We start from the raw sequence: 17097 nt of genomic DNA, 5'->3' as shown, positions 1-17097 counted from the left end.
AAAAAGCAAATATTAGGCAGAAATTAGAGTAATTCGTGTGTACTCGGGTCTCTGAAATAAATACAAATATTTTTAAAGAATGAAATTCACTAAATATCAAAAGCTGTTCAGGCACCAACTTTTTAATTGTTTTTTTACTTAAATGACAGAAAAAAAGGTCTATCAAAGCATTTTCTCACTATCTGTAATTTAAAATTCTAAGTAGATGTCAAATTCTTGCAAAGTTATAGCCGAGACAATAGACAATTACGACTTAGCATATATCAGTTATCTTCCATCTTTCCCCATTATCCTACATATTATGTGTTTGTTACTTGGAATGGTGTTATCACAACTACATTCATAAACATATTCATCAGGAAGTAAACTCCACTGAAACCAAGAGGACGTTGTTTAAAACAAACATAAATGAATCTTATGAAATACTACACTGTTCTGTTCAAACGCTTGAGCAATCAGAGTGTATACAATGTAAGGAATTGTTCTTTACATCTTCTGACACAACTTTAAAAGCAGTATCTTTGGTATAAAATGAATACATGTTTTCCCTCTCAGTGACGCCAGATACAGGAAGATTTTTAATGACTAATTTTTAATCCCCATCCCTTTATTCCTATTCAAGGGCTTCTTTCGTAGAACAATCCGGTTAAAGTTAATCTATGATCGATGTGACCTCAACTGTCGCATTCATAAGAAAAGCAGAAATAAATGTCAGTACTGCAGATTCCAGAAATGCCTTGCAGTCGGAATGTCACACAATGGTGAGTGCATAACTTCTTTTTTCCCCCTCGATATATGTAGTACAGACATAGTGGCTTGGATGGTATTAATCCTAATTTTGGTGTGGCGTTTAAGGATCAAAAACAAATTCAGCAGGTATAACCAGAGGCGTCAGAGGAGGCAGCGTTGGACCATTTTCTGAGTTTCTAAAGTTACTTTCTTCCAGAATCCCACAGGCAAAATGGCCAAAGCTTTTTTCTAGCTCTTGTCATTAATTTATTGGTTGCATGTTAGAAAGTATGGCCTTATCACGTTTGGGTGCTCAAACATCTATGCCATGCTGTTTCTTTACAAAGTCATTAACAAAAGTATAAAGGTAAGAGTTATTTAAAAAGTGCTTAAACAGTTCCTAAATTTAAAACATTATACATGGAATTCACTAAAAGACTATTTATGAAGTTTGTTCTCAAAAAGTACCTAATCCATCTGAACAAATTTTACAGGAATCGAAAAAAAACGTTCTAAGGAGATATGTTCTTTTGCTATAAAATTCAATTTTCCAAACCCTGTACCAAAATGAGTTGAAACATTTTGATAGTTTTGACCAGTACATAATATTCTATTCCTAGCCAACAATGTGCTGCCACCTATAACTCATTTTCAATTATTTTTCAATTTGATACCTTTTGGAAGCAAACTCCATATATGCAAACTGTAAAAACAGTATTGCACAGCATTAACATTCAACTCCAATCAGTTTCTAAAAGCCTATATCCCTTTTTGTCCCAGTCATACTTTACACTGTTCTATTAGTTACTAAAATATCTAGGTTCACAGTTGGAAATCTAACACCCCATGAATCAGTTTACATGAATGGTGATGAGTCTCTCAAATAAGACAGATGAGCAGGAAGCAGTATGAACCTAAATTCTTTAGGTATGAACCCACTGTGATTGTTGTAGCATTATTTGGATCCCTGAATTTTCAAAAACTAAAGCCAAAATAGATACATGGTTGAGTGCTAGTTTGCACAATACTGTAAAAAAGTTGAAAAAAGTGTGACCATCCTGCAAGACAGCTGGAAAAGATCTGCACTTATCAGCAGTATGCTTGCTGGTATTTTGCTTGCTGCGTCTGTTATACACAAGCAATGTTTATCATTCTTTATGTTCCCATAACTGCTGCTGTTGTCCTTTTGCTTCACTTGATTATCTTTTATGCTTTTTCTACCATACTGTACATTTTTTCTTTCTCAGAACAAATTTGGGAAGTTCCATCCTGTATTTCCAATGTGTTCCAATGCCTGGAATCTGGACATCAACAAAATTGTATAGACTGATCATTTCCCACATTTTGTATAAAATAATACTACAGGAAAATGCTCTCCAGCCATTTTTCGATCCTGATTGTTTTGTCTGAATGTTTCCCATCAGTTATTAGCGATAAATTATACATTAATGTTGTGATACTTCCACATATTATAACAGAAATTGTAATTTCTACTGTTCTAGTTTTTTGGATAAAAATGGTGAAAACAGGCCTAAAGTATAAAACGTCTTTTTTTAAAAGGACTATACATACCTATGCATGTACATGGCTCATGGTCAGCCACGGTCCAAATTTGTGGCTTGGAAAACTACCCAGTTGTCTAGGTTACAATTCTCTTCTGCTTCCCTGATCTTTCCTTCTTTTCCATTGCAACATTTCTATCAAAGCTTTAGCTCGCTTGGTTATTTGCATACTATTTTAGAAATCAAGATTATATCATTACTGCCTTTTCCTTGTTCTCTATCTCGTGCCCCTTTTGGTTTGTGACTCATTTGCTGATTTGCATCAAATGGGAAGAGGTACATTTTGAGGTGTACTGACTAAGTAATACTTTTGTTACTTCATCTGCATTAGGAAACCTACCTGTGAAGAGAATTTCAAATTGAAATCTACATCTGAAAATGCAGACATTTCTTGAAACATTCATAGGTTTAATGAACTCCGGTGATTTTTAAAAATGAGATAATATGTTATATACCCTTCTTTTGAAGTAACAGAGTACAGATTTCTGAAACTACATTCACTTCACATAATTATTGTTGAAGGGACATGGTCCTGGTAATGTCAGAAACTCAGTTCAACAAGGCTAATAGGGAAGATAAAATAACATGTAATTATAAATTACTTCATATAGAGAAAGATAAAAGATCTGGTGGCTTCTTGTCAACTGGTGGGACCAGATTGCCTATTTGTAATCATGTCATCTCCAGAGACAGAACTGTGGGCTGTGATTTTGAAAGATTCCTAGCTGAAATTACAACAAGCCCTTCACTTTTGTGAAGGTTGAAGTGCAAAATCCTTACAAAAGTAGGAAAACAATGAATTAAATAATGCTATTCTTTATCTGAAACACCTTGCTAGGAATTCCTTAGTCATCCAATGAAACTCTGCAGTCAACTTTTGGCAGAAGATGAACATAGGGTCCCACTGGAGGATCAAGAGATTTCCTAAAAAATAATCAAATGTACAATTGAATCCCCAAAAGTTAAACCTGCAAATGTGGAGGACTGATTGTACACTATTCTATGGCAAGAAGTTCTAGAGATATTGGAGGGTTCCACTTTGAACTGAACAGCAATTAGTATGGATGTAAACAAAGATCCTTTTATGAATACTTTTGTCTCCCATGAACAACATTATTTTGTTCTTGAATTGTTGTTAATTGTCATCAAGTTAGCTTTGACTTCTGACTAGTATTACCCTATGAATAAAATCTTCAAAATATTCTGTTATTGATAGTCCTTCTCGGATCTTGCAAATTTAGGGCTTCCTTGATGGAGTCAATCCACCTGTAACATGGTCTTCCTATTTTCCTCCTGCCTTCCATATTACTGGACATTTCTGTTTTTTCTAATGTTGTTTGTCAGACAGAACACCCTAATCAGGGAAAAAGAAGTTCTTCCATTTCACTTGCTGCCAAGACGATTAAGGATTGTTTGCTGTCTTCCTGCACTGTGCTGTGACAGTTTCATTTCCTACCTATAAGGCTTAGCACAGTGGTTCTCAACCTGTGGGTCCCCAGATGTTTTGGCTTTCAACTCCCAGAAATTGTCTTTTTAAACAGCCGATTCTCTCACACCAGAAACAAATTCAGTTCGCTTCTGACATGATAAAAAAAAATTATGCCCTCATTCCCTAATTAGTATTTTAAAAAAATGAGTTGGCTTCTAGGAGCACATGGGAGCAATTTGGCAATCTTATTGGATGTTCTAAAGTAGCACAAAAATTGAAATTCATTTCCTTTGTTTGTTTGTTTGTTTTCTTCTAAGGATAGCCTGGGAAGTTGCTGTAAAACGTGATCAAATTATGTTCTGCACCTACTAAATCATGTGGCACATTTTGAGCTTTTAAATACATTTTTCATAAGAGAGAGTTTCTGGGAGGTGGGGCTTGTGGGGAAGGGCTTATGCAGCCTTTAAAATTTACTTTCCCAATCTCTGGACTAAATGGTGCCAGAGGATATAGCAGAGAAGAGGAGTGTCGAGGCAACAAGGAATATGAAAAGGAAAAAATGTGACAGGGTTTTGGGGTCTTTCTGTGTACACATTCCATGTTTTTCATTCTGCCAATTTTTAGTGGAGAAAAACACCAGTATTTTACTTCTTCGTTGCTTATGTTTCTTACATCTTTGCCAGAATGTTAATTTTTGCCCCTAGGTGTAAAATTTTGTACAGTTCTTGAATTGTGGCGTACTTTGATGCAAAACAGTCATGTGTAACACACCAGTCTGCAGCCCCATTGAATAAAAGTGGCTTAGACAAATTGGGGTGGAAAAATGGTGGGTAGGAAAGGAATGAAGAAATCTTTCTGGCTCTAAACCCCAAATTTCTGTGTTCATGATCTCTCTCTTGCAACGCTGTACTGTATTTCACTAAAAGAAATTGCCACTGGGATTTAAAAGAATGCATTTGTGCATAATATGTAGTGGGCCCTGTCTAAGCTTGAAAGGCTTAAGAGCCTGGTATATTGTATGAAACTATTTAAAAGATAATCTCCTCTACTCCAAACTCATCATATGAATTCATGGGAAATTTCTTAATATCAGCTTTCCTAAAAGCAAATTCTAATGAAGGTTCTGTAGACTTTGCTTGTCAAAGCCAAATGAAAACAGGAATAGAATGTCATAACATAGAGATGTGTATAATTCAAAATAACTGCAGACAAGACTGGGAAAATATCTTCTCTGTGGTTTTTGCTATTCTCAGTATAAAACGTAGTTTACTGACGCCAAAGGAAATCACAACTTGGGATGGTAATGGCAACAATTCAATTGCAATGAGAAATATTCTCTTGAATGTGACATTTTCTTTTCTTTTTGAGGAAAAAAGTCTTACTTTTAAAATATCTTTGAATGATTTCTTATTGAAACATACTTCATGAGTTAATTTTTAAAAATTACTAAGTCATAACATCATCATGTTAGGCTCTAAGATTCCTATTTGGCATCACAATATAAAACATGACAATCAATGCAAAGATTTGTCAGTTACATTCCATTTTTGTCCATTGGGTAATTGAATAAAACCTTGCAAATGTGCTCGCTCTGCTTATTTGCATTTGCTGATAACTCAAGACATTCCCCTTGGATACAATGTGTTACCACCACCACTATGGCTTCTTAACTGTTTTGTTAAATTTTTTGAATCAAATTCGTCATGCATGTGATTTATAAATTGATAGAAACCCGTGTACTACACATGTTAGTATATGCCTCTCCTGATCAATTTATTAGCTTCACAAATGGAATTAGAAAAAACTGTATAATGTGTTGTCGAAGGCTTTCATGGCCGGAATCACTGGGTTGCTATGTGTTTTCAGGGCTGTATGGCCATGTTCCAGAAGCATTCTCTCCTGACGTTTTGCCCACATTTAGGGTAAGCATCCTCAGAGGTTGTGAGGTCTGTTGGAATCTCAACAAGATATATAAACCTCACTTGCCGAGTTTCCAACAGACCTCACAACCTCTGAGGATGCCGGCCATAGATGTGGGCAAAACGTTAGGAGAGAATGCTTCTGGAACATGGCCATCCAGCTCAGAAAACTCACAGCAACCCATTAGCTGTATAACTTTCTACAAGACAAAACTATTATTTATTTATAAGCTATGAAGGATTTAGGTCTGCCATCAAAAGCCAAAAGGTGTGCATTAAGTTTTCCCCTAAACCTCCTCTCCAATAATGTCTACTACAACCTCATTGTATCTAATAGCATCTGTACCAAATCCTAGTACTGGTGAGGTTGCAAAAGATTAATGCAGTGATAAAGGTTATCTCCCATTATATTCCCATTACAAACTTGAGGCTCAAAGTGGAGTGGACTTTTCAACCACAGACCTGTGTTTTTTTGTTATATCATATTCTACCATCAGGAAAAGACAAATGTGACTCCCTATTTCCTTCCTTGTGACCTTCGGACTTGATTCTTGTGATTCTAATTTAATATATTTAAAAGTAAAAGTAAATACTGTATATATTTGTACTTTACTAGTTATGGTTCAAAGAATATGACTAGGTGTGTGCTTTAGATTTTCAGTACACGAAGTGGAAACAATAAAGCATATATTGAGCATATATATATAGTGAAAGGAGTAGCTCTCGAATCCTAAAAATTATGCTACCAACAAAGTATGCCTGAAATACCAAATCCTTTGGGTGCAGCATAACATTACTAATCATTGACAGAAATAAAGATTTCCAGGAATAATTTAAAACAATTGGAAATCTTCCAGCAAATGTACACTGTGGCAAAACTGGTTCTTATTCATATTGCCAGTTTCTCTCATTTTAATCTAAACAGACCCTTGGAAAAATAACCTTTTAGACTAGAAGCCTTCCCAAATTCCAAAGCCAATATGATGAATTCTGAATCTCATCATATTCTTTTTCATATGTTGGTCTGGGGATCTGAAGCCTCCTTCAGCCACCCACAAGTGTCGTCCACAAGTGGGAAATGGAAGCAGCATGACAAAGGGACACAGCCTGCACTGAAATCCGGTCCTTGTAGTTTATATCACTAATCTAGGAAATTCTCAGATTGTTAAAGGGATTATGTGCTTTACTATGGGTTTATTGCAGGCAAATACAACAGTGTGTCTCGGGAACAGAGGAATTGTCAGTTGCCTGCTTTGTTAAGGGCCATAAAATTTGATGTTCATAGAAATGTGCTGTCAAAATACAAATAATACTGTCACCACCTGTAGAAATCACGCAGCTCTTCACGGATAGCTAGAATACAATCCTATTCTGTACCATGGTGACACCAGCCACCTTCAGTTGAAGCAGGAGCTTCAGAAGTCTGGCTTGAATCCAAAAAAACTTGATCACATGAGTAACAAACCATGTGATTTCTGTTGGATAGGTGAGCAGAAGTTGATCAATCCATTCGATCAGCCCTTTTCCCAAAAGTGGGACTCATGAAGTAATGCAAACTAGATGCAAACAAGCTCTGCAGACAGCTGGCACCATTAAAACGGAGATAATCCATTCTCGGCTTTCATCATCACAGACACTCCTACTATACGGAGGTGGCTGAACTGGACTGCAGAATGAAAAATCTTCACATTTCACTTTTATATGATGCTCAATTTTTTCAGAGCTGGGGGAAAAAATCTCTTCTTAATGTTCAAGTCTTTTTCTCAAGGGACAATGAAAAATCCAGAAAGCAAAAAATCATGGCAAGATAATTCAACTAGATAATACTTGGTGTGATTTCCATCTTTGTGATGCTAAGATCCCCAGGATCTCCAGGAAAGATCAACTGTGCCTGATCAATCGCATTTGCTGAATCAGCATGATTTAAAAGGAATCTATATATGACAGGTAGAAAGGGATAACTAGAAAGGAAAAAATAATCGAAGGTGACCTTTGTTATTTTTCTCCCCATTTGAGGGGAGTCATAAATCCACACATCCTCACTGAATATAAATGGCATCATAAAAACATCGCAACCTAAAGACACTCACCGAAATCCTCTTGCTGAAACTGAATAACATCAATATTTTTCATTAATAATGGAAGTCTGTTTAAGAGATAATTTTGATATCTCAAATACATTGGTCAGCCCAAAATCTAAATCCTTTTGTATAATATGACTAGTCATGATAGCAGGCAAGCCATAGAAAGCCTTCCCAGTCCCAGAGAAGATTTTGCAGATTTCAGACTCAAGTAATTATAAAATAAAGACAAAGCAGGGGAGAAATGTTTCTTCCACTTTTACAAAGAACCATTGCTCAGTGAGTCAAATAGTGTTGCTTAAAAATGATTACAAAAAATTCTGCTCTAAAGCTACTGACTGCAGAGCAGCATATTTGAAATTAATGAGATTTTACTACTGCAAATTGTTTACACCTCTAGCCTAGGAAGGGATTAATGGCCTGCCGATGATGGCCTGCATCGCTATTTCATTCTTTTCATCCAAAATACTGACAAAATTTTTAGTCATTCACCTTAAACGAGTAAGATCAGTATTTTTGGATGCTGGCTTTTTTTTTTCAGGCAGGCTTTATACTTAACATATGAAGCCCCAGGGTTTGGAGAGAAACATTTTACTCAAAAAATGGTGGCAACTTGACAATGATTTTTCATTGGCAGGGATTACTGGCAACTAACTGAGTACATGTACACTGTCCGTTGGGAGAAAAAAGTATTCTGCAGGCTAGAGTCCAGAACTAAAATCAGCAGGGAATAATCCAAGGCTTCTTATTGGATAGATAACAGGCATGGGATATTTTCAGGAAGTGGCCTAAATTTATACTGTCCTTCCTATCCTGGTTTCCTTTCTGATGGTGAGATCCAGAATTAATGCAAATGAGTCCTAAAATTAGTCAAGTGGGATTCCATCCATCATTCCTCATGTTCCTTTTGATTAGGATCCCCTTGAGAGTTAACTGTAAAATAAATATAGGGAAATTGAGATCTAATGATAGCCAATGTCCCTCAATTTAATAATTAGATGCTTCGTGAATTCCTTTTTATCTATCAGCTTTATTAAATATGTTTATATTCTGCCTTTCTTTCAACATGGAATTTAAGGCAGTGTTCAAGATTTTTAAAACTGTTGATACAAAGATTAAAACACAATTAAGCTAAAAAAAACCAAAAAACAACAACAACAGAATTTAAAAATACTATTAAATGATATTTAATAACATAATACATTTTTTAAAAACCTACATTGGTTTTGTAATTATTTCAAGGTGTAAGGATGGTGCTATTTCTGGCCTACAACCAACTGTAACCAACTGAGTGCCAAGGACTTACTTAACAGGAAAGAACTAGGCAACCAAAATGTGGAGACTGTGTCAAGTGATCATGCTGTTCATAAGCAGACAATGGTGGACATTGGGTTTTACTTTTCTTTACTAGAATATTCCCACAAAATGATTACATCTCATTCTTCCTCTCCCTCTTATTTTCTCTATTTTTAGAGTCTGAAATCTTTTGCTCATAAAATTGGCATTAGTGTATTTAAATCTTGCCACACTCTTAAAGTTATTGGCTCTGCACAAACAGTGGCTTGTTGCTTTCACTTGCATATCTGTGCAGAGAACAAGAATTAGACCTTGGCATCTTCCAAATCACAATTTTGTCTTTGTGCTGAGGATATGCCTGCACGGCAATTCTGAAGAGGGACACACATATATTCCACACTTGTGAGTTTAAAATATACTGCAGATCATGTGAATTATGAACAAGGCTGGGGAAAATTACTCTTTGGACTACAGTACCCCGGATTCCCCAGCCAGTATGGCCCCTATACAGTGAGAACAGATGAAACATCTATTATCAGTCCAGAAGAAAGGGTACCTGCGTACCCTTGGTACCTGCTTTCTCTGCCTTCCCGCACTTTCTGGTTTAATCCCAAATTATTTCTCTGAGAAAGCAGGAAACAGTTATATGAGCATGCCTCTATAATGATTCAGACCCCTTGGGTCTGCCTTCCAGCAAAATACTCTGAATTCTCCTGGGGAGTTTTATAACTAGCCAACAACATGCAAACCTATCTTTGCGTAGCTTAGATGCTATCATTGACCGTTCTCTGAATCCTTTCACTACATGTGCATTTTATGAGTTGGTTATTCTTTCCACTCTTCTTAATGAACTTTTGCCATAAAAATCCATTCTGTTCAACTATGAAAGATCATGAAAAAATTATTACAACTTATAAACATATGTTAGCGTGTAGTTTATCATTATTCTGTCATTTGTCTTTCTCCCCCCCCCCCCCCCCCTTCGCCCCTAGCTATCAGATTTGGTCGGATGCCACAAGCTGAGAAGGAGAAGCTCTTGGCAGAGATTTCAAGTGACATCGACCAGCTAAACCCCGAGTCAGCTGATCTGCGATCCCTCGCCAAGCTCTTGTATGATTCATACATCAAATCCTTCCCTCTGACCAAAGCCAAGGCAAGGGCCATCTTGACAGGAAAGACAACAGACAAATCCGTGAGTTTTCTCTATTTTCTGTTCTCTTCTCTGAGGCCAAAAAAACAAAAATACCATACAAGCAGACCAGTATTTTTCTTAGCAAACAAAAAACCCTGCTGCATTGGTAATTACATATTTCAACCTATGGCAGAAACACAGGAAATGTTTTTGATAGTGTAAGTAAACATCATTTGAGAAAAAAGACCGTAATAAAATATTTGGATCCAGCACAAGAATGTGAAGGTCAGCATGACCTTTCTGGAGTTGTTCAGCACCACTTCTTCCTGGACTGTCACCCCTTTTCCATAGGTTATCTCCCATATTATCCAATAGAGCTATCTGTTACAGAATGAGCTGTAACATCCACTTCAAACATCATGATAGTCATGTATAATATAAGCTAACTGGGTTCCTTGAGATCCTTTCTTACGTGGCTGCAGCTTCTGTCACTTCTTTTTCTTTGATTTATAGTGGGATTCTCTGCACAGTTTTACACTTTATATTATAATCATTGATATCTTTGTTCAAACTGTAAGATTTGTATCAGCTTCTCTCCCCCAATTTTAAAGAGGAAATTTTCATTTTGTTTAAGAAAACTCCTGTATACATGGGCTTCACTATTAATTTCAGCGGTACAAGGAGCTATTTGTGATATGGAGCTTTGCTATCATTAAAAATAGGTGGTGAGATAGCTTAGTTTAATTCATTAAACAGGGTTAGAAAGCATGTGGCCCTCCAGGTGCTGCCAGACTGAAACTCCTGACATCCTGCACACTAGGATACACATGAGACACATAAGAATGGCAGTCAATGACAGTTGAAGGACTGCATGATTCCCACTACTGCGTTTAAGACATAATCCTATACCCAGTGGAGTTAAGCATCAAGGACCTCAATTTGGTGCAAAGGTGCAAGATGATACTATTTTGAAAATATAAACTGAAAGTTTTCTCCAGTTATCAAACATTATTTAATTAGATTGAATCCAAAGGTGCCCTTCTGTTCACAACAGGTACCTTCATTATGTTTTCTTGAAAAGGCCTCTTCAACAAACAAAACTTTGATCCCAGGCAGGTTTTATGCACAAAAGCATAAATTAATAATCTTGGCAAATGAATGTGAACTGTATTTAGGAAATGCCTACTGAGTAAAACTGAAGGCTCATCTAATCCATCATAATAATAATAATAATAATAATAATAATAATAATAATAATAATAATAATAATAATAATAATAATAGTAATAACTGCAAAAGGCCACCCTACTGGGATCTGCATGCATCATCCGAAAATACATCACACAGTCCTAGACACTTGGGAAGTGTTCGACTTGTGATTTTGTGATATGAAATCCAGCATATCTATCTTGTTTGCTGTGTCATAATAAAATAATAATAATAATAATCTTTATTTATATCCTGCCACCATCTCCCCGAAGGGACTTAGGGCGGCTTACAAAGGCACTCCTGGGTGCAGTATATAATATAAAACAGTACATATAAAAACAAAACACATAAAATTATAGCAACAACCACTACCAACACACATACCATTACATAAAATAAAATTGTTCAATTTTTAAAATGCAGAAGACCGCTAGGTAAAAAATTGCTGTCATTAATTCACAAACTAAAGTGCCAGAGTGTCAGCCTCATATAGACCCACTTCAGCCTACTCAAGATCAAAGACGTGTTCAGAAATCCATGTTTTTAGGTTGGATAGAAAGGATTGGAGGGTGGGCGCTAACCCAATTTCTTTTGGGAGGGTATTCCAGAGCCGGGCAGCCAACACTGAGAAGGCCCTCTCTCTCGTCCCCACCAACTGTGCTTGAGACGGTGGTGGGACTGAGAGAAGGACCTCCCTGGCAGATCTCAAAGCCCATGCCGGTTCATAGAAAGAGATGCGGTCATGAAGATAGGTTGGGCCCGAAGCATATAGGGCTTTATAGGTGATAACCTGCACCTTGAATTGAGCCTGGAAACTTGTCGGAAGCCAATGGAGCTGCTTTAGTAGGGGCGTGGTATGCACCCTATAGCTATCCCCAGCTGAACTTTGCACTAGCTGCAGTTTCTGAACCGTCTTGAAAGGCAACCTCACATAGAGTGCATTACAGTAGTGCATTCTGGATGCAACTAAGATGTGGACCTTCCAACTAAAGTTAACTAAATGCCTCTAGAAAGCCCACAACTAAGGACCCTTCCAGGCAGGCCCTATATCCCAGGATCTGATCCTAGGTTTTCTTTTATCCCAGATTATCTGACAGTGGGGACTTATTTAATCCAGTTTAAGGCAGAAAACCTGGGATCAGATCCTGGGGTATAGGGCCTGTTTGGAAGGGCCCTAAGACACGAGCTATTGCACCCTTCCCCTCCTGTTGAACTGCTATTGAGGTCCTTGGATCAAGCACATGATATAAATATTTTAATAAATTAATAAAATGAATAGCGCCCAGAGGCACACTTCCTTAACCCTTGTATTTCAGGTGCACGAAACTGGAAAGCTCTGGTTTTTGATGAATTACTACTGCCCAGTTAGCTGAGGTTGTTGAGAATTGGAGACAAATGACATCTATGGGGCTAAGCACTGTTTAAATACTACATAATCTTATCTGAAACAGTGTTTTTCAATAATTAGCTAAGATAATTAATTTATAATTCCCCAAATCCCCCTGCTCACTTTTTAAATAGTAGTATTATCTTGCCAACGGAAAAGGGACTAATCCTAGAGGCATGTTACTTTTTTGTGAATTAACCTTCATTGCCAATTTACCATTTGAGATCTTCTGAAAATGCTGAGATGGATATCATTTCAACCAACTGATCTGTTTGTTTTCAGTTTGTCAATAAGGTCTGCAACATATTTGCTTGATACATTTATTTTCCTCAATTTTTAAGGCTGTCTTTCCAAAAATAGCAATTATGATGCCATATATTTGTATTTAAGAGAGACAACTCATTCAGCTTCTACCCAATTTCTTGACTTCTGTTAGTATTCTTTCATCTCCCTTCAATAGTGCAATCTTCCCTGCCATTTTCATGCTTCTTGTGCATTTAATTTTTATTACTATGATTCTTAATGTAGTATCTTTCTCAGAATTTTCTTTTGTATCTCTTATTGTTTGTTTACGCCTCTTTTGTGCATGTTGGTGTTTATTTTCATTCACGTTTGTATGACACGATCAGCAGTATACATTCTAGGTGAGTTTTTGTTAGTTTGAATGACCTCAACCATGCTAAAGGCATTTTGACTCTCCCACCCATACACTTCTGGAGCATTTGGGAACTGAGGGTTTTTTGTTTTTTTTCAAATGGTGCGGGATTTGTGAGAAAAAGGGGGAAGGCAGTTTGTCCCCTTTGGTGAAGGAATATCCACTTGCAAATCTCTGGATCCAACTCATTGTTTTCAGAAAATAATTTCTGATGTCAGGTACTGTGTTAAAAAGCACTGTATTTTCATAGGAACAAAGGCTGATAAACTATTTTATTTTTTAATATATTTTTATTTATTTTAAAATAGTTTAACACCTTTGTTATACAGCAGACACACAATATTCAATAAATATACAATACATCTCATAAAACTTTTTGTGTCCACTGCTGCTTTCACACTTATACATACTTTTCTATCCTTCACCCCCATGTTCCCCTCCCCCTGAGCCACTTCTTTTACATATTATCTCTCCAAAATTTCATTTCCTCTTGTGGAGGTAATTTTCCATCCATCTTTTTGAATTCTCTTTCAGTAAATTTTCTCCAGACATTATCAAAATCATTTGTTTCCATATCCCTCTTTTAACTTTAACTTACATGTCAGCTTATCATTTATTGCCAATTTCCATACTTTCTTATACCACTCTTCAATTTGTATACTTATCTCCCTTTTCCAATTCCTTGCTATAAGCAATCTTGCTACTGTTGACAGAGTTGAAATTGCATTTTTCTTCTTTTTTTCAGCTGTTTATTATTACATAGTGATTACAAAGCTATACTACTTTCTATTTTAATGTTCATTATATCTTCTATCTCTCTAAATACCTTTCCCCAAAAATCACTTATATATTTACAATGCCACTGTGTGTGTGTGTGTGTGTGTGTGTGTGTATGTGTGTGTGTGTGTGTGTGTGTGTGTGTGTGTGTGTGTGTGTGTGTATATATATATATATATATATATGTCAGCTCACCACAGCCGCTCCTGAATGAACACACGAGACTCTTTGTGGTATCACCAGGAACTTTTACTGTAGGAAACATGAACATCAGAAAAGCCAAGAATGGGAGGCTCCGGCCAACCCTCCTTTATATACCCTCCCCCTCATTTGAACAGTCTCTTCCCGCTCAGTAAAACCCCGCGCAAATTCCCCGCCAAGTCCATCAGCCGTTTCTCCTCCGAGTCCTGGGACGCAGGTGTCTTATCAATGTCAGTGACCCTGAAACTCAGAGCCACATCCAGGCTCTAGTAGCAGGGTTCTGACATGGCGTCCTCCTCCCCTTCGTCCTGGAAGGAAAAGATTAAACACAACTATTGTTCTCCGCTGTCCAGAGTTCCTTTATACTTTTTTAACAGGCTGCAATGGAATACCGGGTGTACCTTTCCTAGGTCCTTTGGTAGCCTCAGCTCATAGGTCACTTCGTTTATTCTTTTTGCTACCCTGAATGGCCCTATATAGCGTGGAGCCAATTTCTTGGATGGGAACCCCAATTTCAGGTTTTTTGTGCTCAGCCAAACCAGATCTCCTTCGCCCAATTTGTCCCCCTCTCGGCGCCTACGATCCGCAAAGAGCTTGTACTTCTTTTGTGTTTCCCGCAATGTCTCTACCACGGTTTGCCACCCTTGCTTGATTTTGGCCGGCCATTCCTCGTCGGTCTGGCCCTCCCCTTCCTTCCACTCGGGTAGCCTGGGGAAAGGTGCCACCTCCTGTCCGTATACTATTTCGAATGGGGCACGACCTGTGGCCGAATGTACGGCCCCGTTAAAAGCCATCTCAGCAAACGGAAGAAGGTCCGCCCAATCATCCTGTCTATAATTGGTGTACATCCTTAAGAATTGGCACAGTGTCTGTTGGGTACGTTCGACCCCCCCGTTGGTCGCGGGATGAAAGGCCGAGCTCAGGTTCCTTTCTGCTCCTAACAGCTGTAAGAATTTTCCCCAAAATTTTGCAGTAAATTGGACTCCCCGGTCACTAATTATCTTGTCGGGACACCCATGTAGGCGATATACGTGCTTCACATACAAATCAGCAAGTTTTTCAGCTGAAGGGAGTTTTGGCAGAGCCACAAAGTGTGCCTGTTTTGAGAATAAGTCCAATATTGTCCAAATGTATCTGTGGCCTCTGCTGGGGGGTAGTTCGCCTACAAAATCCATGGCTACGCATTCCCATGGCCTCATGGGCTCTACCACCTTCTGCAATAGCCCCTGGGGCTTCCCCGGTGGTGTTTTTCCCTCTGCGCATAATTCACACTGCGTGACGTACCCCCTGGCGTCTTTCCTCATTCCGGGCCACCAGCATTGTTTGGCCAACAGTTTAATAGTCCTGGTGGGGCCTAGATGACCCGCACCCTTGTTATCATGGTACTTCCTTAACATTTCTCGTCTTAAACATTCAGGAATATACAATTTCTTATTTACAAACACCAAATCCCCACACAATTCTCCCTTTTCTTTGTTTGTTTGTAACCATTTGTCCATTCCATACGCTCGCTTCAACTCTTCCTCCCATATTTCTCCTCCCCCCGTGGAAATGGCAGTACGTTTGTTTTCTTTGGCCGCTTGTGCTCGAGTTAGTACTGCCAGGCCCCATTGCTTATCAAGAAAAATACTCCCTTCAGATTCCTGAATTCCTCCCCCGTGCTGAGGCATCCGAGAGAGAGCGTCAGCGAGTATATTATGTTTCCCCTGGAAGAATCTGAGTCTGAAATCAAAACGGCTGAAATATTGGGCCCATCTAATTTGCTTCGCTGATAGTTTACGAGGGGATCTTAGATACTGTAAATTTCTATGGTCAGTCCACACCTCAAACGGTGTTCCACTTCCTTCCAGGAAGTGTCTCCAGCACTCTAGTGCTTTTAGAATCGCTAAGGCTTCTCTCTCCCAAATCGGCCAGTTTTTTTCTGTATCGCTAAACTTTTTTGACAGATAGCCACATGGCTTCAGGTTCCCCCCCTCGTCTTTCTGTAGCAGAACTGCCCCATATGCCCGGTCTGACGCATCGCAATGTAATACAAAGGCTTTAGACATATCAGGGTGCTGTAGGACAGGCTCCTCCGTAAAACGCTTTTTAAGGGCTTCGAAAGCTTCCTGGCATTCTATTGTCCAGGTCAGTTTGGCCCCTGGGGCCTTCACTTTGGCTGTTTCTCCCCTACCTTTAGTCTTTAACAAATCCGTTAATGGCAAAGTGAGGCGCGCAAAGTCCTTGATAAATGTTCTATAGAAGTTTGCGAACCCTAGGAAGGATTGCAGCTGCTTCCGTGTTTTGGGGGCTTCCCACCCCCTCACGTCTTCTACCTTCGCAGGGTCCATCGCCACTCCCTGGGAGGAAATCCTATACCCCAGAAAGTCTATCTGGTCTTTATTGAACTCGCACTTGGCAAGCTTCGCATACAGTTTTGCTTCTCTCAACTTTTGCAGGACTTCCCTGACTAGTTCTATGTGTTGCTCCTTAGTCCGAGATACTAACAATATGTCATCTAAAAAAACAAAGACTCCCTTGTACAACAATGGATGCAACACTTCGTTGATTAATTGCATGAACGCGGCGCCTCCGCCGCACAAACCGAAAGGGAGCACACGATAATTGAATAATCCGAATGCACAGGAGAAGGCCGTCTTCCACCTGTCCTCTGGTTTAATCTGCAATTTATGGTATGCTTCAATTAAGTCCAATTTAGTGAATATCTGTCCCTCCGATAA

The 17097-nt window shown here is 38.4% G+C and overlaps 1 protein-coding gene across 3 annotated transcripts in view; it reads left to right on the top strand.

Moving 5' to 3' along the window:
- The window catches only part of pparg (peroxisome proliferator activated receptor gamma), an 85549-nt gene that overhangs the window by 48327 nt on the left and 20125 nt on the right, over positions 1–17097 (top strand). For all 3 annotated transcript variants that reach the window (XM_003217673.3, XM_008105208.3, XM_062969971.1), the window contains exons 4-5: positions 623–761; positions 10009–10208. In XM_003217673.3, coding sequence (XP_003217721.1) covers positions 623–761; positions 10009–10208 — 339 coding nt within the window. The remainder of the gene's footprint in view (positions 1–622; positions 762–10008; positions 10209–17097) is intronic.

This window comes from Anolis carolinensis, chromosome 2 (genome assembly GCF_035594765.1).
Source record: "Anolis carolinensis isolate JA03-04 chromosome 2, rAnoCar3.1.pri, whole genome shotgun sequence".
NCBI lineage: Eukaryota > Metazoa > Chordata > Lepidosauria > Squamata > Dactyloidae > Anolis > Anolis carolinensis.
The sequence above is the reverse complement of the archived record's forward strand: the minus strand, read 5'-3'. Positions and strand labels throughout refer to the sequence as shown.